At 36.9% G+C, this 27,872-nt stretch overlaps 1 protein-coding gene across 1 annotated transcript in view; it reads left to right on the forward strand.

Annotated features, from left to right (window-relative positions):
* The window catches only part of DHRSX (dehydrogenase/reductase X-linked), a gene marked incomplete at its 5' end in the record, with an annotated part of 174,787 nt that overhangs the window by 46,115 nt on the left and 100,800 nt on the right, over positions 1-27,872 (forward strand). The window contains one exon of the mRNA XM_085321598.1: positions 12,932-13,000. Within this exon, the coding sequence (XP_085177724.1) occupies positions 12,932-13,000 (69 nt within the window). The remainder of the gene's footprint in view (positions 1-12,931; positions 13,001-27,872) is intronic.

The following is a 27,872-nucleotide window of genomic DNA, read 5'->3' on the forward strand; positions in this document are numbered from 1 at the left end:
AACTAGATTCCACTCCACTGACGATGACCCTCTAAGCTCTGCCTTTCAGCCAGTTCTCAATCCACCTCACTGTCCACTCATCTAACCCACACTTCCTGAGCTTATGTAGGAGGATGTTATGGGAGACAGTGTCAAAAGCCTTGCTCAAGTCAAGGTACACAACATCCACTGCTCTGCTCTCACCTACCCAACCAATCATGCTGTCATAGAAGGCTCTCATATTGGTTAAGTGTGATTTCCCGTTGGTGAATCCATGCTGGCTACTCCTGATCACCTTCTTTTCCTCCATATGCCTGGAGATGACATCCAGRATGAGCTGTTCCATCMCCYTTCCAGGGATGGAGGTGAGGCTGACTGGCCTGTAGTTTCTTGRGTCCTCCTTCTTGCCCTTCTTGAAGACTGGAGTGACATTGGCTTTCTTCCAGTGCTCAGGCACCTCTCCAGTTTTCCACGACCTTTCAAAGATGATGGWGAGCGGCCTGTCAATAACATCTGCCAGCTCCCTCAGTACCCGTGGGTGCATCCCATCCGGGCCCATGGATTTGTGGATGTCAAGTTTGCCTAGATCTCTAATTCTATCCTCCTGAACCAAAGGAAAGTCTTCGTTTCTCCAGACTTTATCCCTCGTCTCCAGGCTSCARGATTCTTGAGGGCTGCCTTTAATAGTGAAGACTGAAGCAAAGAAGGCATTCAGTAATTCTGCCTTCTCTGTATCCTTCATCATCAGGACCCCAACCCCATTCAGCAGCAGGCCTATATTTTCCCTAATCTTCCTTTTGCTACTTACATATTTGAAGAAGCCCTTCTTGTTGTCCTTGACATCCCTTGCCAGATTTAATTCCAAATGGGYCTTAGCCTTCCTCGTCGCACCCCTGCATGCTCTGACAACATTYTTATAATCCTCCTAAGCGGCCATCATCCACATTTCTTTCACGTTAAAAATTAAAATAGAATAGAATTTTGTGTTTTTAACATAATGTTTTTGACATATTTTTTTCGTTCCTAAGGAATGTTTTCATCCTATGTTTGTCTATTAGCATGGGATTATGTGAAGAAAGTGTGGATGTTAGATTAATTTGGACTTGAGAGATGGATCAGACTCCTGTTTAGCTGACAGTCAATCTTACCCATTCAATGAATGCTTATTTTGCATTATAGGGTCTAAGTAATTGGGAATGTAAGAAATTCTATCAGTAAACAATGATATCCCTGTGGTGGGAAAATGAGTCAAACCTAAATGTGTAATGTGAAGGTGAATTACAATTTCTGAATGACTTTGACTCCATTTCACATTTCAGAGGAGTAAATATTTGAATTAAGTTAATTTCAAATCCAATCTAGCAATGGAATGAGGAAAACAAGTGGAAAAARCATTTTATTTTTTGGCGCATAAGTAGTCACAATATACAAAGGCAGTATTCTCACTCAGAGCATTTTAGCAAACKGTTATGCAGTGATTTTACAGCTTCTTACTTTCCAGTCCCAGCATTAACACATGAGACTCCTGACGCCCACTCCATCTGCAGATCATGCCAGCCCTGCTCTCAGCCTCCGTCTGCAGAAGAGGGTTGGTGTGAATGCTAAAAGTAATCCTCTACAGGTCTATTAGATTTCACTGAGGACYTTTGCTCTGGCAGTGATAGCCTTACTCTGTTAGTAGCCCTTCTACTTCGGTAATATCTCATGAAGGACAGTTGGGACCACTTTCTGCCAGTTGTGAGTCTTCTGAATTAAGCCATGCTGGGAGTTCATGCTTCTCGTTACAGAATTATTACTTGATAAATAAGTTTACATTATCTTTTTTTTCCAATAGAGGAGGCAAATGACACACAGTTTGAGGTGCCTATTCATCAGTAATTGTAATTGAAGGTGGTGTTTTGTGTGGAATTACAAATAATCGTGTTCTCATCAATGGAACATTGAAAATTCCTCCTACCCATATTGTCTTCTATTTGTAGTCATTTTTATGACCCCAGATAGGTTCAATTCTGATTCACAGTGTTTGCCACAGTTTTGTGAGTCTGAACTTAGATTTTATAAGCTCTTTGTATCTCTTTTTTCCTTCCTCATTGGGGTTTCAATTTTAAGATGATTCCGTGAATGCATGTTAAAAGTGCTGATACAAACAAGGAGATCTTCAGTTTGTTTTTTCCCCTCTGTTCTCAGTAATTTAATAAAAGAAGACTGGAAAAACTTTGTGTGACAATATCCTTGTTTGTGAATGGTGAATGAAAGAAAAAAGAATTCCAACTTGACAATTTTATACATATGCTGCATGGCATAAAACATGATGTTCAAGACTGCAATCAGTCTTTAGTGTTTAAGTATATTAGTGTCACAATTTTCTAGGATAAATTCACATTTTGAAGGAAATAATCTCATAAAAAATATATATACTATATAYTATATATATATAGTATATATATATGTATATAGTCAAGTGACTTATTTGAGCCATCAAATTTAGGCATAAACGAATTTATTTCCACAGACAAGCTCAGCACTTCTTTGTGACCTCTGTAAGCCCAACACACCAAACAGGAGATATTTCTGCCATCTCTTTCATTCACATTAGTTTCCATTTTTCAAATTGGACTTGCTACACCATAAATCATACGATTCTAGTGTAATGTGATACCACAAAGTGACTTTAGCAGGATAATTAAACCCTGTCAAGATGGTACAATTAATCATGTACAGAGACAGGTTGATTTAATTTCAATTACCATGAATTTGTATGGAATACTGTAATAGTCTTTTCTCACTGTAGATAGATGTATGGAATGCTTGAGTTACAATAGTCCAAAAAAAAATATTTCTCTTCCTGTTTTTTATCATGTATTGTTAGTTCAGAATAGAATTAGTGGAGTTATTCAGGAAATGTTAAAATGTTACCAACCTTTCAAAATAGTGTGATGGCTTTCTTTCTCCTGTATGAACATTGAAAAATGCACGCAGATTTTCTTGTAACTGTCATTCAGTTCAGTTTATAACATATTATTACCCTGTTATCAGGGTTATGAAAAACTCTACTTTAAGGCTGTATATTTGTACATGAAAACGTGTACATACAGGCATGCAAAGCCTTCCAAATCCATTAAGAATTTTTTTGAACATTTTAATCTAATTTCTGTTTGAAGATAAATTTGAAAAAAAAAAATCCATTTTGTGTTTCTGTTAAAACCTAGGGTTGCATATGGATGATAAGTGTGCTTTAAACGTCCCTTTTACATTTTTAAAAATGTATTTGTGTATGTTTATTCACTTAGAACATTTTACCAGTAGAATTTATGTATTTTTATTGATAATTGATAATATTTTAAGGCTACTTTTTGTGTAAAATAAATCATTACAACATTCTTTAGGGCATTTAAAAATATTAGTAAAATAGTGTAAATATTTGAAAAGACTCTTAGAGCACAAGAATTATCTGTTGGGCAGTATTTTTAAGTAGAAATTTAATTCACTCAAATATGTATTTTTATTAGATAACAAAATACTTTGGCTAGCTAAGCCTGTAAAAAGGCCTCAACAGTCATGTGTACAAGAGAGGCTTGGGCTAATATAGTTTATTTTGATTGGATTTCCAGAAATCTTAAAGCAAGGTTCCTTAAATCTCTTAAAGACACTACATAGCCAAAGGATAAGAAGAAATATTATTACATGGATACATTATTGATTAAAACATAGGAAACAACATGAACATAAATGTTAATTTTCGTGGTAGGAGAGGATGTCGCCACTGGGATTTAATAGGGATATATCCTAGAACCCGTACTTTCAACATATGATTTCAGAATAATTTTAGCGGTGAGGCAAATAGTGAAGTGACAAATCTTTCAAATTATATTATTCAGGTTTCTGACTTATGAGTTTCCTGAGTTTCAAATTATTCAAATCTGGGAGTGTTTCAGGTAGATATTCTTGTATACCTGCGCTGTTCTTACACAGCTTTAGTATCTCAGCTGACCAAATGGGTCAAGGAGTGCAATGCTCTGTTCTCCTGTTCTATAACCAATTGAGTATCTGATATATCATTATGCTTAACTCAGAATTAATCAGAGCTGAGAGGTCAGGAATCCTGATTTTTCCCTGTTTTAATTCATATCATGGGAAACCTGTTTCATTAATATTTGCAGAATATTTTGAAGACATCAAATAGCAGTTAGGATGAACTTTATAACACAGTTTGGAACAACTACAATCAAAGTTAAATTGTAAAATATTCTGCATACCTACAAAGAAGAGTTTTGGTGTCTGTTTAAAAAAAAAATTATGGAAAGTTAGTAATTCCAAGTCAAGGCATATTGAAATAATTCCAAAGTTCTAAACAAACTGTTCTTGCATCCATCTTAGTATTTTATCAGTTAAAGTTAATATTGTTGCTGCATTAGTCTTGACTTTGGATTGTTTCATTTTGGGGGAAATTTAGTTTTAAAATTTACAATTTCAAGTCATTTCAGCTTGTGTTTGTATCTTAAATCACACTAAGAAACTGAAGTGCTCTGTTTGAAGACCATATGTATCATATCTTATTGCATTGAAATTTCATAATAAACTAGAACTTAGTTTTTGACTAGTCTGTACAAATTAACTATACTGAGGGAGTAAGAGACAACTTGAATGTATTAATTCCAGATCTTGCTATAACTCTTTGGAACAACTATGTTTTTGTCATGAGAAAGAGCAAGTATGTAAAAGGAGCAGCTAAAATGTTACGGTGCTTATGAGTAGTATGGAGACTATTATAAGCACAGTATAAATACAATAGCACCTATCAGGAAAGAAAGAAAAAGACTAAAACAAGCTACTGTGATTTAAAGCAAAATCTCTCAAGGGAAGGAAAGTATTTAAATAAGAGCATATACCTCAAAAGTTGAAGATATGTCCGAATGATAAAGATAGCTGTATTTAGAATCTGGCTAATTTAATATAAAATCATAATAAGAGAGGCTTGAAAAATATTTTTAAAGTAATCTGCTAAAGCATAAACATTGATATTAAATCTTTTCAAAGGGAACTGAATTAGGAAGTCTGCTAGAAAGTTATTAGGGCTGACAGATAACTAAAGTGTGGCGAACCAGTCATGGGTAAAAGGCCACAGAAGGAGAGAGAAAGAACGGTTCAGAGAAGATTCCACATCTGACCCTTTCCTTACAAGATTGTGACTGAAGAACTGCCTCAAGTGGCACTGTTGCAGTAGATGCTTTGTAACAAGGCAATACTATAAATTAGTTACTAGTCCTCAGGAGGAGAAACCCTTGAGTGTTCAAAGAAACCTGTGTATGAACTTTCTGGACTTTATCTTTTATGTAGGACCTTCAATCATCCTTGTAACCGAAGAAGTGTGAAGTGGACAGATGTGATATCAGTTTTAAGAAGGACTTTGGATAAWCCAGCGAATATGATTTCTGTATTAGAAAAACTTGTAAACATTATGAGAAATACAGAGTTAAATATATGATGATGAATTATAGAAGAGCCATTGAAGCTTTTCTACACATGATAATTTATTAAATGCTTTGAAGAAGTCAACAACTGTGTGAGTTAATTTAATATGAATTTTCAAAAGCTTTTGGCAAGGCTAATGCCAAAAAGAGCTTTAAAAAAGCAGCTTGTCTTAATATAAGAGAAAGATCTCTTATAGATTAGTAACCAATTAGAAGACAGAAAACAAAATTTAGGAGTTATTTGTCAGTTTTGGGATGTAGCAAAGGGAGTCCTGATCCCGTAGGCATATGTTCAACATATTTATAAAAGATACAGAAAAAAGGATAATACTGGGATGATRAATTTTGCACAAATGTATTTAGAATAGTCAGATTAATTTGACTAATGATGTTTATGGGACTGGAGCATCTGTCATATGAAGAGATGCTGAGAGAGCTGGAGAAGAGAAGGCTCAAGGGGATCTCAGCAGCGTGCATAAATATCCGATGAGGAGGAAGTAAAGAAGAGAGAGAGAGTCAGGCTCTTCTCGATGATGCCCAGTGACAGGACAAGAGACAATCAGCACAAACTGAAATACAGAAAATGTAATTTAAACATAAGCAAACACTTCTTTAGTGTGAACAGGTTGCCTGAAGGGCTTGTGAATTCTCCATCCTTGGAGATATTCAAACCCTGACCAACCCACTGTGTCCAGTAGCTCTGAGCAACCTCCTGTAGCTGAGCCTGCTCTGAGCAGGGTGAGGGGTTGGACTAGATGATCTTTAGAGGTGCCTCCCAGCCTCAGCTACACTGTGACTCTCATTTTGTGAAATCTTAACTACTGCAAAGAACTGTGARGAATCTCACAGTATTGAATGAATAGATGATAAAGGGATGGATAAATACCAAGTGTCAGTTAATACAAATACAGTATGTGAGAAAAACAACCACAGCTATATATTTGCAAGAATAGTTTCTTAGTTAATTGTTATCACTTAAAAAAAAATCTTGCTGATGAAAGTTCTCTGAACATCAGCTTCAATATTCAGTATCAGTCAAAAAGGCAAATAAAATCATATTAGTTCAGTAGGAAATAAAATGAGAACAAGACAGGAAGCATCTTTCCGCTCTTATGGAAATCACTGTTTCATTCTGTTGGGAATACTTAAAAGGAGGAGTCTAGTAGAACTGGAAAAAAATACAAGAAGGGGATGATGAGGAATATGGATGGTTCTATGCAAAGCAAGACTAATTAACAAAGGCTTCTCAGCTTGCAAACAGATGACTGAGATGTGATATCATAAAGGTTCATAAAAACCTTTTTGAAAATGTGATTAGATGAAATAGCAGATGAGTCCATTGAGAGGCTAGGTGTAACCTTTGATTCAGGAAATCTCTTAAGGGACTTGTTACTGAAAGGGTATCAGAAAAGATCACTYTAGACTTAATGTGTCACTTATACTTCTTCCATAAGCACCTGCTTGTGGATACAGGATACTTGTCTGGATGGATCCTTGATTTGATAARCAGGATAATTCACTGGAACATCTGGGTTGGTGAAACAGAGCAAGAATGATTTTTCTTTGTAAATGAATGTAAGAATGCTTTTTATTTGTAAATTAACATCCTCCTCCTTATTCAGTTTTGATTCTTTTCTCAAAGGAACACTTGCAATAGTATTTTTGCCTTTCATGTCAGAAAGGTTTTTGTATTTTTTTTTTTAATTTAATTGTGGATGTTGTATGATGAACAGAGTGACAAAAGAAGAGCAATGCCTTTTGTACCACATCACATCCTTACACCTGCCTTTACTGAATAACAGATTCATGCCTTGGAAATGTTAGGGGTGGAACTCAAGGTCTGTATTCCTCTATCTTAAATAAGATTTTTTTGTCATTGAAGACTTTATAGATTTCTTTAAAAAACATATTAAAACATTCATATCATACTGAGTTCCAATTTCTCATACTCATCTCAGCTACATCCTATCACTTCTCTCCTCCCTTTCCTCCACTCTCATTCTTACCCTGGTTTGGTGCATCAGACTCTTTCACCAACTTCATATRCTGTTCTCCTTGGATCTACTCTTGTCCTTGAATCTTATTTCACGGCTCACTGTGAAAGGAAGAGTTTTGCAGTTACTTTTTCCCAACCCTTTCCCTAATGCAAACCTCTGCAATRCTCACCTGTTTCCTGTAGCAGCCCCCTTCTGTGGACCAAACCCACTTAGTGATTGGCCTGTCTGACACTCACTTCTGCTATCCTCACAGGAGCATTTAGACTCAGAGTTTTTCTGGACAGGCATTCATCTCTCTGAGACACAAGCCATTTGTTATGCTGTGCCATGCACACTTGCAAATTCATGATCCTCCTAACATCAGCTGATACGATGTTGATTTTCTCTTGAGGCTTTGGGTGCCCTTGCAAGCCCTTCAGACCCGCCCCTCCAATTACTCCAGCTCACTTTCAATCGTAATGAGGATTATACTACTCTAAGAAGGCACCTTAATTCGAATGTCCTGTTGAAATCTTTTATATATCCTTCTACACTAAGACAATTAACTATTACTGTGTGGAACTTCTTAATCATGTGGTGTACATTTATACAGAATTTATTACCGTAATACCAAACTATTCTTGGTAATATAAATATGCATTAGAGTTTATGGACMCCACTTCTAAACTTGGATTACTTGAAGTGGTCAGTGAAGATCTTTATATTAMACCTACCAAATCTGCAATTCAGACTGATGTGCTTTTCTGGTCTTCTGTCACCTGAAAGTGATTTGACTCCCCTCATCTTTCCTGAACATTTTAGCAAAAGAGGGTGAGATTGATAGGGCTGCTAACCCTGAAAAGCTGTTTCTTGTTCTAGAGATTAACTGATATATAGAATTATGGCTAAAGAAGGGATTTCTCTTGGGGAGACAAGTTCCCTAGACACCATTAAATATGTGGGGTTGTACTTGTGAGCAATTGTATCACTGTTCATAACTTTTTAAAATTACTTTCTAACACTTTACATTACATTCTTTAAAATATTAAGATTGCAAATTCCTATTTTTATTAAAAACAAATCAGAAAAGACTTTACTTTTTTATTAGGATCACTTTTGTACATAAATTATGTGATTAATAATTATTCTTTTGCAGAGATTTTCAGCTTCAAAGAAATTAAAAAGATTATATAAAATATATAAAAAATATATCAAGACCCCTTAAAAAGTTAAAGCATAAATGTTTTCTTAGTGCACAAATTCATTCAGCCAGGTTTCTAAGGGCTGTATTTTTGCCATCTGCATTCAGGCTGAGAGATACTCTATAATCAATTCTACTGTAATCACTGTAATGATTTTCAAATTTAGGATTTACCTAAAGTGATTAAGATGACAGTGTGTGACCTTTAGAGTAGGATCCAAAACATATTGCTGTTGATAAGAATTTTTCTATGTACTTCTATGGGGGCTTTAGATGGAAGTGCTTTGACTTGTGATATTTGTATAGATGAATGTTGAAGAGGAGAGTCAATTCKTGACAGCAAGTTGTATTGAAATTTATTATTCCATCTTTTTTTGCAATGTAAACTGCAGCGTTTTATTAAGAATTAGAATGTTTCATGTCATTAAAATGACATTTTATATAGCTCATCTATTCAGACTTGAATAATTAGTTTTATTTTCGGAATTGACTGAAGGTAGTGTTTTTATTGAATCAACCTCACCTGAGTTTTTCACTRTTCTGCAGGGACAAAGTAGTAGCAGAAAGTCAGATATTTTGATGATCTAAGCTCTCAAGACATTGAATCCTTTTTTCTGAAAGCTTTTCTCCAGATTCTCTCATTGCATAAAAAATCTGATCTGCCTTCACTTTCTCCCTTCAAAGCTTTTGAATGCACAGTAGGCAGATTATGTGCTACTGATGTTACTGATCTTAAAATTCTCTTAGACAAATTCCTGCATGTTGAAATTATGAAAAATTATGGTGAATCACTGGCAGAAAGTCCAGCAAAAGGTTTCTCCTGCACATCACAAACTTTTCAAAAATATGTTTAGAAATGTCCTACAGAGGACATAAAACAGCTGATGGTGGTCAGAATTTGATCCTCATATTATAAAGTCTCACCCTCCTAAATTATAGTTAGCACTATACTCCTCTTTAGCATGCTTGAATGAACTACTTTGTATGATCTACAGAAAGAGGTAAGAATTATTTTTGATTTTTACCAACCTAACACAAATAGTGTCAGCTTGGTGACTTAAGAAGTCTTTTCTGAATTTAGAGTAATTAATGCGATAGTTAAAAGGATGTCTCTCGCACGCGTGACRCTCACTCTACTTAGAGGATCCCAGAGCGACATACCAGCAGAGAAGCAGGAGAGGAGCGGGAATCGGGAGCGCGAGGCCAGGTGGCTGCTTTGGGGCTGGGTCCGGGGCAGTGCGTAAAGCAGGATTTGTTTTGGCTTGGGAGTGGTTTCTGAAGAGGGGTAGGTGGGAATTACCTCGCCTGTGAAAACAGCAGCCAAACACATAGAATTGACATGTTTGCTGTCATGTTTGTGGGGCTGTTAGTTCCAAGAAAAGTTCTCAAATTCAGACTGAACTCATCGTTAAAATGTGAGAGATTTTTATTTGCCTRTCTCTTGAGATGGAAGTCGGAGGCTCAGTAATAAAGGTGAGGGATATTAACACTAATCCATGTATCCAATGAGAAAAGATTTATTCCTTCTAGTGTATCTTCTGACAGCTATATCTACTGCTTAAAGTCTGTTTCTATCTGGAGTTGTTTAAAAATGATAGAACTAGGTATGGGATTAAAACATGCTCAATGCATCTGAAATATTCAGATAATGAAATATATCTGCACAATATRTGTAAATAAGTACTTTTTCTATAGAATATAACCAAGCCAAATCTGAACTGGTTTACACAGAGTAAAGACAAGGGGGAAAGTTTCTATTTCTCTAGCCTCTTTTCCCATTGCCAARTTAAAGCTTATACTTCTGTCCACTGTAGTCTTACAATAACTTTAAATAAATAATAGCAGAACTGTTTTTTACTGGCCTTTCTCTTGGAAATGGCGGAAGCATTTTTGTTTGGACTTTCAACCTGAGGCAGAGATCAGCTGGGGAAGTWGTGTACTGCATAGCAGAAGTCTCTGAGTGTGGAGTTGCCATGGTTAGCAATGTCCCATTGCTCTTCCACTCGTCATCAGCAAGGGAATGCTGATGTTTGCTCCTTGAGCAAACTCAGATGTCTAGATTAGTCTCCTAATCATATTGTATCTTTTTGACGTATGTGTCTATGAACTTTTTGCAGTGATTGTGGTTATGTTCACTCTCTTCATATTTTCTTACAGAATTTTCTTTGCAAGAAGTATTTCAAAAGCCTCTATCATGGTAGTGGCTTTAAGTGAGGGTTTTTCAACTTTACGATACTCACAGCTTCCAGAATTTATTTTTCTCTATTGAATCAGGGTAGAARCAGGCATCTGAAATGATTGTTTAGCAAAATAACTATTTTATCCCAGTGGTCTAGAATGAAAAAAATATGCAAATATGAATAAACTGAACTCATTTGGAGGGCACAGAGCTTTAATGAATAAACATTTATATATGAGGAAAATAATGTGAATTGAAATTTGTTGTGGAACAAAAGCTCTCTCAAAAAAATCCAAATGCAGTGAACATACTGAGAGTTAAATGAAGACGCTGGAGGCTTTAAGAAGCATGTTCTCTGCTTGAGGAATGCTGAGTGAATGAGGAATCAAATGAGATCTTCACAGCATTGGTGCAGAAATGGTTTTGTTTTTAACCTAACTCTACCTGGTGCTGTAACACATTGATTTTGAAAGCATACCCCAGTAAATCACTTCAGGTGAAACAGTRAGGAAAACTGATCCCTTGCCCATAGTCCCTATGCACAGGTTTCCCTGTGCAATAATAAGGCAATATTTCTTGGGGGGTTGTTTGTTGACATGGCATTAATATCCAGAAATTAGCATCAAGCTGAATGTTTCTGTTCTGTAAAACCTYCTGTATGATTTTAAGGGGGGAAAACAACAGCAAGACATAAATACTGCAAATGTTTGCTTTATTCAATTTTCTTTTTTTCGTCATTCTGTGGAGCTGCCTGAGCAGAGTTCCAGAGTTACTGCAGTTTATAAATAACAATTAGAAGGAAGCACAAGTCTAGTTTTTTTGTGAGAAATATTTTCTCTTCAGTATCTGAAATGTTAAACATCTTGTTTTGGCTATATTTATGTAAATATTGAGTCTTCTTTCATATCATGAAAACAAAGATATATATTTCCTTTAGATATCAATGTTGAAAATCATTGTTTTTTATTGTCCAAACACAAAAGCACGGCAGAATCCCTATCTACCTCCCCAARATGGTCAGGTTGTCCCAGAAATCTCTGTCCAGTGCTCTGAGCTAATTAGCTTCAGCTAATGCAACCAGTGGATAGCACATGATCTRTCTCAGAGGATTTAATACCATTTTTGGAGGGTGTTCCCTGTGAGATCAAATTAATACAGTTTAATAGTGCTATAAAGCAAGTTCTAACATCCTAACGTAAGTGCAAGTATATACTAGTGTGAGCAGTAGCTTGAACCAGATGACCTCCAGAGGTCCCTTCCAACCTTAATTTAATCTAAGATGCTCTGATTCTATCTTTACCTTTGAGAGAGCTGAGTCACTGTTATTAAAAAAATAGTAAAAAAATTAAAACCCCAAATTTCTGCTAACTAGTAAATTACTGACTAGTAGATGAGAGGGCAAGAAAATTGTAGCAGGTCACAATATAAAACCTGTATAAAAACCAAGGCAGAGGTTTATATGATCAGAAAAGGAGAAGGCAACTACATGAAGTTCATTACAAAAAATCACTATTAAATATAATTTAAATAACAAACAATTAGGTATTTTGATATTTCATGCTATGGAAAATGTTTGTGGATGGATAAATGGAATGTTAAACAATTTTCAAAATTTAACATATGCTACCAAGCACTCTACCTAAGCTAAATGGTACGAAAGGCACTTATTTGATGCTTAACCATGTTTTCTGTTAGTGTTGGTAAAACCTGTCTTGAGCTTTCAGGCTAGCGTAGAGGGCCCTTACCACCAACTGTGAAGTTCTTTCTTWCTTTGGAAAAAGAGGGGAGGGTCCACCCCCTCTATTTTAGGATTGTCTGCAAATCAGTGTGTGATGTAATTCACTTTGCTCACAGATTTGCATCTAAGTTCAGCTGTTCCAGCCAGCAGATGCTCATATCTTGTATAAATAAATGAGAAAAGCATACAGAACTTGTGTGAACAGCAATGCATTTGTACAGCCCTTCTTGAAATTCTCTACTGTTCTGACACTAATGAATCGCTCACTTTCACTTAAACCTTGTTGCTGGTTTTACAGTGTGGTTAACCCTTGGAATGGCATGCTTATACTCACTGTCCTTAAGTTGATTGCATTACTAACTTTGTATTTTCTGTGTTGTGATACAGCTGGAAACAGTGAGAGTGAGGGCCAAGAAGCGGTGAGGAAAATTAAAGAAGAAACTTTGACTGGAAAAGGTAACACACTACGCTATGTCTTTTTTAAGGAACTGTTTATTCCTGCATTTTTGATGAATATTCCTTGATAATGTTTATTGACAAACAAATGAAAAGGTACATTTGTGTATCATTAAAGTGTTTATTTTGGAAAATTAATTCTTAAAGTAAATCTGATATAGGACTAGAAATGAATAGGGTATTTTTGGTTAATTTCTTTCRGTTTAAATTGGGGTATTGACAACGGGTCATTTCAAATGAGCTGACTGCAACTTCTGCTGGTCACTGGGAGCTGCAGCACTCCAGTCYGYGTGTGTGTATGCATGTGTTTGTGAGTGCAACGATTTGATAACTGGGCATAAAATCAGAATACTGGTTATTTCTACTAAGGGGAAGRTGACAGCAGGTATGAATGGGTATGCTCTTTCTTTGTCATTGCTGGTCTTACCTCTCATGGTGCATGAAATCCCATAAAAAAAGGAGAATCTTTTGGGGGGAAGCTGTTTCTAAAAGAACAGAACAGTCAAACTGTCTTATTTAACACATGGCTAGAGCTTATAGTCTCTCACAATCAAACTGTGTTTTTAAAAATAAACAAGTCTTTTATACCAAAGTCAAAATTCCTATATTGTTGCAGATCTTTGGATTTTGTTGTATTTTAATCTGATGAGTGATCATGTGGGGGTAGCATAAGGAGAGCATAGCTTGGTTTCTGAGGAAAAGCATATTGCAAACTATCTGCTGTATGATTAAAATTTGCAATTTATGATGGAAGTTAATGCATTTAATATTTTCATGTCTTGAATTCATTGGGTGTAGTTCCTAGTAGTGTATGATGATTCACTGCTACCACTTTGATGCATCATTTCTTGGCAAAGTAATAGGGGAGTGCTGCTGCTCCACCCTATTTAGGATCTTCATGGCTTCTTCTGAGATCTGATTCTGTTTTTGTGCCTGTAATAATTACTGTTTTGATGATCAATATAAGTTAATTATTGTGTTAAAAAAACCCTTTCATTAAGATTTATCTTTTGACTTAAATGTGCATCCATCATAGCCTCAGGATACATGTATGCTAGTTAAAAGCATCATAAATTAAAGCACAGTCAGAAAGATCATGAAAGGAAAAAGGTAATTATTACATCATTTAAATCTTTTGCTGGAAGTTTCTGTACAAAGACCAAAACCATTTGGCATTAATTCTATCACATGACTGTATGAAGTTGAACAAACTAAGTTCTGTCTTATTTTCTCACATGTATGTGATCACAGACTTTTCTAGCACTTCAGACTTGATTTTTCTGAAACAAGTAAGCTTTAACTTTCAATTACGAGCTTTTTCAAGAGAGAGTTGACAGTCTGAGAAAGCTGGAATTGTATCAAAAGTTGACTGAAGCTGTCCGTCATTACAATTGTAATGACTGAGGCTTTAGTAATTTCAGGTCTTGATAGATTTGGACCTAAAAACATTCTGGAAGAGTGTAACATTTTCAGAATCACCTACTGATTGAAGGATATTTGTGTTTGAAGCTACCTTATACTGTACAGAGAACTTATGCAAATCAGGGAGGGAGCCCTGGGTTATTACTTATAAATGAATTTGGCCTGTTGCTTTGTATTACAATATATATTTAGTTACTGTGAACCGTCCTAGGTTGTAGGAAATGTCAGCTTTTCAGAAGCTGAAGTTTGATATGTGTTTAGTCACTGCAAAATAACATTAAGGATTATCTTAACAATTTTCTGCACAATGAACTTTTGAACATTTTTAGTGCATTTTTAGCAGTTTAGTGAACAAACTGCTTATAGAAACTCTTCCCATCTGGAATACTGGGTTCCTAAAGAGGAACAGCTTAAAACAGTTTTGCTGGACAGTCAAGGGAGCTGTTGTATCAAAGACTATATTGTAGCAATGTGATCAAGGATTGGGCCAATAGAGCTGTGATTCGTTTACTATGGACTAATTGTATGAATGGATGCCATCAGTTTGCTATCCAAATCTTGAATCTCCAATGACAAGGAAAATCTGCTTGCTTGTTAGCAGATTATACACAGCAAGGGAACAAGAGACATTGTCCTCTCCTTATTTCCTGGCTGAACTCTGAAGTAGCACAATATTCCACAGAGAAAGCTCTGGGAAAAGGCCAGGCTTGTTGATTATATGTGAATTACAATGTTTTTGAGGACATACCATCATTCTATGCCTTAGTCCATGCTGTCTGTCTCAGGCTCTATCTGCTGTCTAAGGGTGAGCAGTTTTACTTGACATAATCTACACTCACTGCAGGGAAAGGTGGAATTAAAACATGCTTACTGTGAAGCAGCTGATGAGCAGTAACTTCTGTTTTAGCAGCTTCAGAGGAGGACAAAGGTTAATAACAAAATGGCTTTGCACAGACATGTTCCTTTTCTTTGCAGCAGGGCAAGATATGAAGAGAAGACTGATAAAACTTTTAAATGTAGGGGGGTAGGTAATCTGGTTTCCCATACTGGAGGCATTCAAACCAGAGCCTACAGAGATGGAAGGGCAAAGGAGAAGGCAGTTGTGGTAGTTCTCCTACAAGGTGGGATCACAAAAGAATACAGAAAACCTAAGCCATATGCCACATCACCTCTTCCAACTGCACACCTCACRTGGTGTTATACCATGTCAGATAGCCTCCTTGACTCCTCTTTCCTCCTCCTCCCCATCAGTTCCAGTCCTCTAGTCTGTTTAGGTACTCTCCTCAGCTGGGGTTTTCTGCATTAAGTGTAAAGAGTGAGGAAGGAGGTAGGTGACTGAGCGGAGTAAAATAAAATATTAGTCCTAGGGAGTACGGGTAAATCTATTTCATCTGACTGCCAGAACCTCCTCCATGATAAAGCAGTCAAAGCCTTCAGATATCCAGAATAGACCAAGAGAAGTGCTGTATTGTCATTAAAATTATCATATCGGTGCTATTTCCAAAAGACCAAGGGTAACATACTGCTAAAATCCTAATCATAAAGCTAGGAGAAAACAGAATGATGTGGGCATTTATCCTGCTGCCGTTTGTTAAGTTGGGAAATTGTTCTGTTARTGGTAGCAATTGTACGGCTGGGGAAATTGTTGATATTGCCACAGAGATATTCTAATTGTGTAAGTTTCAAATTTGTGCATAGGATGCATCTACATTAGTGCTTTAGTTAGATCAGGAGAGCGCTTTTCAGGCAACACTCAGGTGTTCCCTACTTACTGAGCTTTCTTTCACACCAGGAAGAGCATCATAGTTCATGACCTGGATTCTCGTTGGACAAAACTAACCTGAGAGATGAACTGCAGCAATAAAAGAGCATTAGCACATGGGAGCGAATTCGAAATAGTCTGAAATAAGAATCCCAGCAATMAATATACATGTGTATGTTGAATGCCTAGCACAAACGGAGCTCTAGAGATTCACTCCTGTTGATTCAAACTGCGTGCTAATGCAGACATAACCATCACTATCAGCCATGAACATGCTATTGAGTTACAGAATTTAGATGTTTCTGTGATAAACTCAACTCTCAGTCATAAGAAAAAAAAATCTTTCTATGTGCATAATAAGTGTATGTCTCCTGATTCAGGTCCTCTCAGTTTACATCTCTGCAAATGAAAGCTAATTTTGGACTGATGATTACAAACATACAAATTTTGGAAACTAATATATAAACATGAATGAAAGCTTTATTCATTCCAGCATGGGTTGATGAATGCCAAAGAAACCAGCAATTAGCAAAAGTTTATGCATAAATATCACTCAGCACAGTACTAAGGAAAGGCTCTCACAATTGCAGTGTAGGAGCTGGAGTTGCAACTGGACTTAAGTGGGGAAAAATTTAAAAGTTATTGAGAAAATATGGTGTAAAAGTCATATTAAGCATAGAGCTCTTCAAAAGGAAAAGCCTGTGTTTAATCTCACCAACAATTTTGTGGCAATTCAAATAAAACCACAATTATAAAACAACACACTAAATCCACAGCATTCATGAGACTTCCATTTGAAGCCAGATGAGAAAGAAAGATGAGATTTTCTCCTTCAAAGTCAGAGGAATACAGAGATTAGCACAACAGCAACCAAATTTTGTCATTTACAGTCTGACCCACATCAAGACAGCGTGGGCCAAGCAGTAGGAGGGATGATAGCTCTTCAAAAACACTATAATTCACATGTATTCAACAAGCCTGGCCTTTTTCCTGGAACTTCTATGTGGATGCTTGTGCTACTTATGGTTCAACCAGGGAATAAGAAGAGCACTAGATCCCTTGCTCCCTTGCTGTGTATAGCCTGCTCCCAAGCAAGGAAATTTTCCTTGTTTAAGTCAGAGATCTGAGATCCAAGAGTTTACCCAAAAGCCAGTGTTTACCCAAATCCAGCCAATATGTATCAAGCGTACCTGCAGAATAACTCATGAGTTACACCACTGAGGCTTGTCTGTATGTTAAGTACAAATTTTAACAAAACTGTCAACAACTTTCTGCTCTACTTCTAACTGTTTCTTGCTGACTTTTGCTGTAGACCAGGAGAAGCCATTTGGGAGACACATTGCCAGACTTTTGGATTTAATTTTGCCCAAGAGTTTATGCTGGCATAAACATGTGCCAGTGCTGTATAAGCCAGTTTACAAAAATGTCACTCTTGACTGTTTCTTTGATTTGGTAAAATCGTGTTGATATGTAGGGGATCATCTGACTGGTCAAAAATACTATAAAATATCTATGAATGAAAAGTGTATTATCTATTCATCTGCATGTGCACATGAGTATGTGTGTGAATTTATGCTTGCCCATGTCATATTTGTTTTTCATAATGATGTGGTAAGGTGTAAAAGTGTAACACACTGAGTTTCTGTCAAAATATGAARTGGCTACTCTATCCCCTTCTACCACATCCTGGCATTTGCATATCCTTTTTCTACCACAGTTGATCTGTAGGACTGTTTTAAAGAGGTTTCTGRTAATAGCAATACAGTTTCCATCTACATGGTGTCTTTCTTCATACTGGTGCATTATCATTAGTACTTGGCTTTGGCAAGTTGAGATCTGCCCTCAGTTACAGCTGTACAACTTAACTTCAGACTCATGAAAGCATCTTGAAAGACAGGGTGGTAATTTGTGAGAAAAGTAAAAACGTCTCATTCTGACAGAATGTCAGTTTGTAGGACCCTGAGTGGAACAACTGAGCTCTTCTGTTTTGTCACTTGATGATGGGTAGAAGAACCTTGCCTAAAGATAAAGGRTATTTTTTTTTTGTTTTATTTTTGTCCTCCCCCCCTCAGCTATTCTAAGGTTATATCAAGAATTTTCAAACTATATGAAAATATTTAAATCATGAAAAATGTTCTGTGTTAAGCTTGTATCCAAGTCTTTTAGGGTTAAGTCCTTCACATGCATGAGGGACAGAAGACCCCTTGCCAGGGTTCAAGAAACTAATATAAAGCCTAATATAGTTCCTTTGTGCTCATGCTACTTCTGCCCCTTAGCCAGGACTGTTGCAGACTTCTTACTCAATATTAAGCAGGGAAGATTTTAGTACAGAGAAAAGTATATCCAAATCCCTCTGAAAAAATAATTTAGGTTAACAAATCAATTTTTCTTCTTTTCTATTTGTCTTACATAATGTTTTAATGCAAACATATGGTTAAATTTATCAAGTCTGCTTGCTCGTGGTTTTTGTTCTCCTCTTGACTTTTAGTATAATATTTTACAGGTTTTTTCCCCTCAGTGCTTATGCACATTTAAATTAACAGAGGATCTCCTATTTTTCTGTGATTCTGATAACATCTTAGAAATTGAGATGTTGTGTTAATAGGATGGCAATTCAGACATTAAGAGCAATTTGAAAAAGGTTCATGGAGATAAAAATGAGCTGCAGATCTGGATAGCGAGAAGGAGATAAAGTCTTTCAAATATGAAATTTATTCATAATGCAGGCACAAGCTCTGCCTGTCAGTTTCCTAAATTCCCATTTCTATTGGAAATGTGAAGCATATTTCATTAACAGGCTCTGCCACTAGGAAACATGATTTTCTCTTATTTAAATTATTTCTAATTGAAACTTAGAGACAAAGAAGTGCACAGGTGTAGCTGTAGGCAGAATAATAAGATCCTTTCAGATGTTTTGAAATGATTTTCTGACTGTAAATCACCTAAGCTTTGTGTGACTAATGGGACCAGAGCTCTGAGGTTAGAATTTTGCTGATTATGCTGCCTTACTGAAGGAAAAATCAGAGAAAAGAGATTTTAAAATGAAATTGCTTCTGCAAGGCCTGCAGATAGTCCTATTTCACCCTTTTACATGATTTTGATCCTCCTTTATGTACTTCTAGAGGTATGATGTCAAGTGGTGACCTGATAGATGTGGTGTTGGATTTGATACYTTCCATAGCATGTCATTATTTTTCAGGTTTGAGAAGTAGTTACTGGTGAGTTCTGTGAGCTATTTCTAGACTCTGTCAGTTCACGAGGAAATTGCCAGAGAATACAAAAAGACAAAGCCAAGAAGAAGACAATTTGTTTTTAATCTGAAATGTTTTCATATCTGTCTTCCAAGATCTACTTTATATGGGCCTATCTTCCATGAGTTATACGTAGGATTTCATAAGTTTATTTGCTTGTAACAAGTAGAATATTTTCTGTGCAAATGCCATCAGTTTCTTCATGGGGGGATCCAGCTTTTGGGTGCTGAGAACTTGCAGCCTGAAGTGAGCATCAGAAGTCAGAACCTATATTTGAAGTACTTAGAGGCTGTATACATAACCTTCCAGATATATAAAGAGACATATATATATATGTATATAAATAAAGAGACAGTGTGTAAATAATGAGCGTGCCAGTAGCAGAGAAGGGCCAGTGCTTTGTTGCCAGCTCAAAAGTCCTCCCGTCACAGTGTAGCAAAATCCTCCCATAGACTGATGTTATTTTCCTTGCAGCTTTTCACTCYGTGAGCAGCAGCGGAAGCAATCAGCTTCATCTTGCAGAAGCACTGGAGCCTCTAACTAGAAAAGAGAACCCTAAAAATAGGGAACAGTCAGGCAGAGGCTGATGGGCCTCCTTGCAGCATGCCTGTTTGCCTGAGCACACACGGAGATGAACAGTCATTTTCCTCAGAAGARCGAGGCCTCTGTGCCTTGGGAGAGCCAATCCATGCTCGTGTTTCAAGACCTGTTTTTTCAACAGCAAAGAATAGAAACTTCAATTCCTGAGCAGAGGCTGAACACTGTGTAAGGAGTGAGTCCRGCAAAGGACCATGAAGATGATTAAGGGACTGGAGCATCTCTCATAAGATGAATGGCTGAGAGAGCTGAACTGCTCAGCCTGGAGAAGAGAAGGCTCAGGAGGATCTGATGAATGGTTATAAATATCTAAAGGGGGGGAGTATAAAGAGGACAAGGCCAGACTTTTCTCAGTGGTGCCCAGCAACAGGATGAGAGGCAAAGAGCACAAACCAAGATATAGGAAATTCTGATTGAACATAGGAAAACCTTTTCTTTTTTATTGAGAGGGTAGTTGAACACAGGTTGCTAGGGAGGTTGTAGAGTCTCCATCYTTAGGGGTTATTCAAAACCCAAGTTGACATGGCCCTGAGCAACCTGCTGTAACCGACTCTGCTCCGAGCAGGGGTTGACCTTACTCCCCTGCTCCTCCAGAGGTGCCTTCCAGCCTYAGCAATTCTGTAACTCTATGACCCTTTGAAATTTTAGCAACCAAAACTGCACACCACCATGTCTGATGACTACTATGGTTTGTCTCCTCTCTCTGTGGTTTAAAGCATTGTTTGTCAAGCTCTGCCGACAAATCGTATGAGATATACAGACTCCTGGACTGCAAACTCATAAGGATTTGTATCAGTGTTTATAAAGTGCCCATAATAAGGCTCTTGGGCACTGATAATGGTAATAACTGCAATAATTTTATCATATTGCAGTCTTAGGAAATGGGTATTTGAAAAGAATTTTGGAGTAGTACAAACCTTTCACACACCTCCTTCCTCCCTCCCCCCCCCAACCTATGCAGATAAAATTTCTGCTCTGAGGAAACAGGGAAGAGCGTTGCAACATTGGTGCCAAGAGCAATATCCTGACTGAAAAGGGCAGGAAGTATAGCTTACAGTATATATTCAGGAACAGCTTGCTCTTGTTAATTTTTCTGGAGTATAGACTAATATATTTTATTTTAAGATACAGATTTTTAAAATTTAAGTTTTAAATAAAATATGTTCAAGATTATGTGACATATGAAATCTTTGCCACACTTTGACATCCTGAGTGGAAATTAGCATACTTGTGTACGTCAAAACCCTTCTCAACCTTTTAGAAGCTTGCAGGAAATCTGTAATGGCAGAGCATTTTCTCGCAGTGTTGTCTGGTACTTCATGCTTTAAAATTTTGCTTGTAAGAAGGAAAAGAAAGCCTCCTAAGGGGATTGATAAACACTTGAATTAAGCAAAACATCTTACATGAGAACCATTAGATGCCTAATAATCATGTCTGAATTTGGATTTTTCCTTTCATCAAGGCAGCGTTTCTGGGTGGCGTGATGTGAACCATTATCAGCATCTGATTAATTTCCCCAAGATAATTGTCAGCTGTGTTTCAGTCCTTCATTTAACATTATGTCTGCCGCTGTCTTCTCTTACCAAGATTACTGTTGATTTCAGGCTGCTTGGAAGGAGTAGCTCTTCAGAACTAATGTGACTTGAAGAGACAAAATAAATCAAATTACCTTTCCAATGTGTAGTTTGATCTAGCTGAAAAATAATCCTTGTCAGTGTTTTACCTCTTAATCATGGAAAGTATATGGGTCAATGGTAGGAAAGAAAGCTGCATGGCTCTGGGCAATATTTTCTGTTGTTCTGTGTCTCCCCTCACTCTACTCTGATCTCACTTATAATCACACACTTTTGCTTTTTGAATAATTTACAGCTACTAATCTTCCTGGAATATGGATCTCATTTAAATAGTGCAGTGTTTGTACTTCTTTCTTTTTATGAATTTAATGACATATCAGGGGAAAAAATGACATATGCATTGTGGGGGAGAAAGGAAAAATAGTATAAAGAAGAAAGCARCTTTCCCTGTTCAAAACTTTGTCATTGCAGTTCGTGGCTTCTGAACTGAAGGTGTACAAAATGTTCATTTTCCAATCCAAAATCTTGCAAGCTTGATCCTAGATTATATAATACACTTATAAATCAGAGATTATATATTACACTTAAAAGTCAGTAAATAATTGCAAAAATTCCATGACCCTAACTGGAAGAAGTTTTCACAAAGACAGAATATTTCCTGGAGATGTATCTGTTTTGATAAGAAAATTTATWGGGGAGAGAAAGAGAGAGAGAAAGAAAACAATTTTGGCCCTTGTATCTGCAAAATAAAGGAGAGAAAATGCCATTGACAAATAGTTAGGCGTAGACTTGAAATGCAGTAGTTTCAGGTCAAATCAATCCAGATCAAAGATTTTTCATTCTGACTCATTCTGGGTTTCTTATGTTCCAGACTACTWTATTATCAAAGATAGTCTTGAATTCATAAGCTGGAGTTTGGATTGCAAATGGATGCTATAAAGCAATTCCTTTTCTTTACCTTTTCTTCAATAAAATTTTGCAAATATTTTGTTTTAAAATTGCCACAAAATGGAAATGTTGTCCTATTGATARCACTATTTGCATGTGAATTTGAACCTATTTTCCATCGGTCTGGCATTTTGGTTTTTTTTGAGATAGCGTAAAATTAACTGTCCAGTCCCAAACTAAGGAAAGGTTTCAAATGGGATTTCCTTTAAGATTTATTTCTGAATGCAGAAGGCAAAGCACATTTCAAGTGCTATGACAGCCATATGCTTTGAAACCGTAGGATGTAGATAAAAAGAGATGTCAGAAAATCTGCTTGTTCAATGTAGAAACTATGTGCGCCCTGGAAAGGTAATGTAGTGAGCAGTTCTTCTGAGAGTCTTATTAAGGTTCTCTCTGAGATTAAGGTGATCTCAGATGTTTGGCTAAAGACTGTGGTATCTTACAGATACATGAAATGATTTTGTAGTCTGGAACCATAAGCCTGTAGTTGCCTTGACAACTACAGGTGATATATAACCACATTGTGTTCACCTGCCCAGATAYCTTTGCAGCTGGTTTTACAGAATATAGATTTTTTTTTTCCTTTAAACATATATCTGGAAACATGCTACTTGGAAAACAGCATCCTTCTCTGTGTGTCCTGTTAGGAGGATATAATACTGCRTTTGTTTTTGCTTGCAAGAGAGAACAACTTGGGCCAGCATTCACATCTTATCCAMTTATCTGCCAAATAGTGACTTTTTATATCAATCTGACATTCAGATTGGTGCATTCATGTTAACCAACATGAGGGTACATACAGATTAAGTTTGAACGCATCCTGCGTTTCAAGTAACAAAAATGACATCACTGAGAAAATAATTCTGCCTTTCCCCTCCTCAGGTGGCAYGTGGGATAGAGCATACTGCTTGCATTATACAGTGCCAGAAGGAGGGCATCAGAGAATAGGAATTTGCATTCACTGTATGCTGCAGAGCAGACCTGCATGCACTTTTCTTCATCCCTATACCATTAAAAACATCTGAGGGGGAGGTAAAGAATTTAGGGCCATGTTTGCATATTTCAAATTCCCAAATTTGGGCCCCTAAGTGAGTTAGGTAATCAGTAACCCTGCCAACTCTTACTGAATATCCTGACAGCATAKGTATGTGGAGATGGGAAGGATAATGTAGCTGTAGCAGCTTTAGGAAGCCAGCTGGATCTCAGGCAAGAGGGCAATCTTCTCTTTTGAGTCCTGAAGTTTGCCTTCTCCCCTGCTCCCAAGGCTATCTGTCCAGGCTGCATGRTGGAATAAATCCTTTGGTAAATCCAGTACCACTTGTGTTCTAGCTGAAGCATAATGTTTAAATATGAGATGTGCCATTGATATATAGCAGTCAGTGGGCATCTGCGGTGSAGATTTTATTTAATCATTTTTCCATTTACATGAAGAAGTGCTTATCAGGTCATGCAAATTGTCAGCACTACAGTTAACTTCACAGGAATAGTACAGAAATACTCTTCTCAGTTTGGCTGAAAATCTAGCACCTGTATCCTGTAATTTCTTAAACACAATTTTACCTTTTTTTTGTGAAGATAGTATTTTAAAATAATGCTCTGCTTTCATAATTCCAAGATGTTTGCATGTAGATGATTTTCATATGCTAGAAGCAAAGGGGTTACCCCCTTTTCTTCATGTGCTACATGCCAGCCCTGAGTTTAGGGATTTGTAAAACAGCAGGATTAGGCCAGCTATGGGGAATTAATTAATTTCCTTCAGCCCACAGTAAGAAGCATGTGCCATGGGGAGTTTGGAGCAGTCTGGTGAGATGATTCATACCGGAAAGTTGTATAAGAAGTGGGTTGGAACTGAAAGAAAGAACAGCATTTGTGGATATATCTTTTTCTTTACAGCCAGGTTCACAGTCTCTCCTGTGTAGCCTGTCAATGAATGTAATTGAGCTGTTCTCATCTCAGTGACTGACTTGACTGAGTCTTTTCACAAGTGGCATCACAACAGCATATAATTACTTGCAGCATTTAGGATATTGTTGCTTCCTTCTGCTGTTTTTAATGCAGTATTTCTTGTTATAGCAGGGGTAGGAGAAGCATCATTAAACGATAAAATATGGAAAAGTATTAAAAATGGGCAGGGGATAAATATTATCAAAAAAAAACCCTTTAAATGTTCTTTTCTAGTCAGTTTGATTATGGATTGACTAAGTCACTCAAATTTGCTTTAAAAATAAGATAGGAATTGTGTAAACATACTGCWAATTCTAGCAGTCAGAGAGGATAAAAATTAGTGCTATTTTTTTTTCAATTTCTTTTTCACACCAGTGAGATTATGTGTAGTTGATGATATAAGGAGAATTCAGCATCAGTGGGATGGTATAGATTTATACTACCAGCAATAAATCATTCTTTTACTTTAAAAATAGCATTTTTTTCTGGCCCTTAATAGTTTTAAAAGAGTAGGCCAATTCCCTTGTTTTGCAGATTAATTTCAGATTATCCTTTCAGGTTTGCTATTCAGGTTAAATAAAAAAACAACATTCCACTGCAATGATGCTGTAAAAACAAAGATATAACTCAAAGAACAGCTGAATGGGACAGGTAAAATGGGGTAAAATGTCAGAAAAGGAGAGCAAAAAGGAGACAGAATGACTGGAGAAAAAAAAGCACAATGTAAATTCCTTATTCCATATTCCATTTTCTTTTGTTTTCAAATTTAATTTTAAATTTATTCTAGCATAAGTGGTTAAGACACTAACATGGAAGTTAGTAAGACCAAGAAAAGAGAAAGACACTAAAAAGTGAGAGGAAAGGGAGACTAGGGAGAAAAAACAGCAAGAACTGTAGAAATGATGTAGAAACATATGGAAATTGAGTAAAGGAACCTAGAAAGAAGTTACAGTCACTTAAATTTGAAGAAGTGCAAGATTATGTTCAGAAAATATGAGTCAAAGGGGTTGGTTGGTTGGTTGCTGTATGTGCTAATCAGAGTTTGAATAAATGAGTCCTTGAGAAAACAACTGGAGTCATTGCATATTTCAGGATTTAGTTGTTCATAGTTTCCTTCATCACAGTAACATGATAGAGAAACTATTACAACATCATGTCCCAGTTAACAGTGGCACAACTTTTATAGCTATATTTGCTTAAAATACAGAAGCTAGGCTAGAAAAATGCACATGAGGCTGATGCTTTGCTTATGTCTCGCTTATACCCTCAAGGTAGTATTGGCTTTGTTTTATTCCTCAGCTTACGTATTTTCCCCTATCCTTACATCAAGGAAATTTGCATATTTTTCTTTCCATTCTGTGTACTTACTTTCCTAATCTTCTCTGAAGGTCTTCCAACTCATTTAGTGTTCCTGGCATTACTGTATTTCCTTCTCTCTCTCTCTCTTTCTTTAAAAAATGAGAATCCAGCTTTCTAGCAGGCATCCTGCTGTTTTAGATTTTGTTTAAAATGGTATTGACATCCTTATATGAGTTGCTTTATAATCTCTGTTTTTGCAAGCTCTGAGCAAGTAGTAAGTTTCAATGGGAGCAGCCTGCATTTTCATTGTGCCTTTTCATTTTCAATTTAAAAAATGATCTCAAGTTAATGGTGCTTGCATAGTCAGAAAATTGGACATTCTTTTGATAAGGGAACATTATGATTTGCTGTTCTGCACATCTCATCTAATATCATAGGTTTTATTTAGTTTCTCTTTAGCTAGATTCTGAGATGGAGGCATAAATTTACTGCCCAGCCAGGAAAAACAAGCTCCTTCATTGATTTTATAYGGGACTTGAAAAAAACACTCTGATGATCTAGACCTCATGATATCTTTTTTCTGGCATCTATTCTGTTAAATTATTTTCAATGCTGTCAAATTAAAAAAAGCACAAAGTAAGTGATGTGTTATGTCCAGTGGGTGTTTGTGTCCGAGGAAGAGGTATCATGCTAGCCTTGGGAAAGTCTGAAAATAACTTCGTTTAGTATTTAACAGAAAATCAGAAAAAGAACTGCTGAATCATTGCACAAATTTTCTCTGAAATGAAATAACTCTAGATGTTTCTTTTTTTTTCCTTTACTCCTCTTCCTGCCTACTCTGTCCCAATACCCGTCTGCCTTCTCCATTTTCACTGGACGATACTCCTGCCCCTTCCCCAAACTGATGCCCCCAAGTCCCAATTGTATGTATTTCAGATTGCTTCTGGCTTGCTTTTCTTTTTATATTTTAGAATGGCAAGTTCTGAATTTGTTTGCCAAAGACAAGACAGAAATATGTGTCTGTAGCTAGACACTGTGTTATGAGCTTAAACCCAAGTTATCCATCTACGCCTTTTCATCACTGCCGTGAAGTAGTTCCTTGGCAATGTGGATCCCTTTGTTCTTTGGATCCCCTTTGCCTTTGATTTTAGAGCTCTTCGTTTATCCCTTGCTGTCCATCTGGTCCAGCACTGGTACATTCAGGGGCTAACTCCTTCTGTAGGTTAGCAGGAAGAGCAGATATGAGCGACTCTGCAAGAAAGCAGAAGCAGGAAGGCAGGCTTGACTGGAGGCCGCCCGCTTTAAGCCCCAAAGCCCTGTGCACACTGTAGAGGCTCTGTGGAGCAGAACTGAATGCATGCTGCAATGTGAGAGTGTGCAACTACACTCTGATAGCTAGCGAGGAAGTGGTAAGGGGCAGAGCAGCGACTATAGCCAAATGACTAAATAACAGTTGATGGTGAAGCCATTGCTTTAGTTAAAGAGGTCTTCTAGCTATCAGGAAACCTGAAGTATCTTAAAACAGCAGAAGACTGGTGGGCACAAGCCTTRCTTAAGAGAGAAGGGACACAGGGACCTTGTCATGATATGAAGACATAGAGGTTCCCTGCACTACTCAGAGACTTGAGGCTTGCACCACCATGCACTAACAGGGAAAGATTAGGAAGTCTGCAAGAAGGTTTGTGAACCAGCTGAGAAAGGTTGATTAGCAATCTTGTGTTCTTATGAGTACCGTGGATAAGCCCAGAGCTACCAAAATCTGTGTAAGTGTTATCAGGCAGTATGTCAGAACATAGATATATTCGAGTCTTTTTCTGAAAACCAAGGGGATGGGAAAGAGACAGGAAATGCTAGCCTGTATAATGAGGAACAACTTTCACTTGCTTTACCAAATCAGACTGTGCCAGATTTAATAACTAGCTTATTACCTAGAGGAATTACCCATTGAAGCCCCACTTCTCAGCCCTTTGCTCAGCTTAATGGGTTTGYAATATCAAAACTGCTAGCCCAGTAATTCCTAATATTAGTATTAAAACTGTATTTTCTCCTAATACTAAAGCAAACAATAATGAAGC

Source organism: Rhea americana, unplaced genomic scaffold (assembly GCF_003343005.1).
Source record: "Rhea americana isolate MKP2758 unplaced genomic scaffold, rheAme1 scaffold_7, whole genome shotgun sequence".
NCBI lineage: Eukaryota > Metazoa > Chordata > Aves > Rheiformes > Rheidae > Rhea > Rhea americana.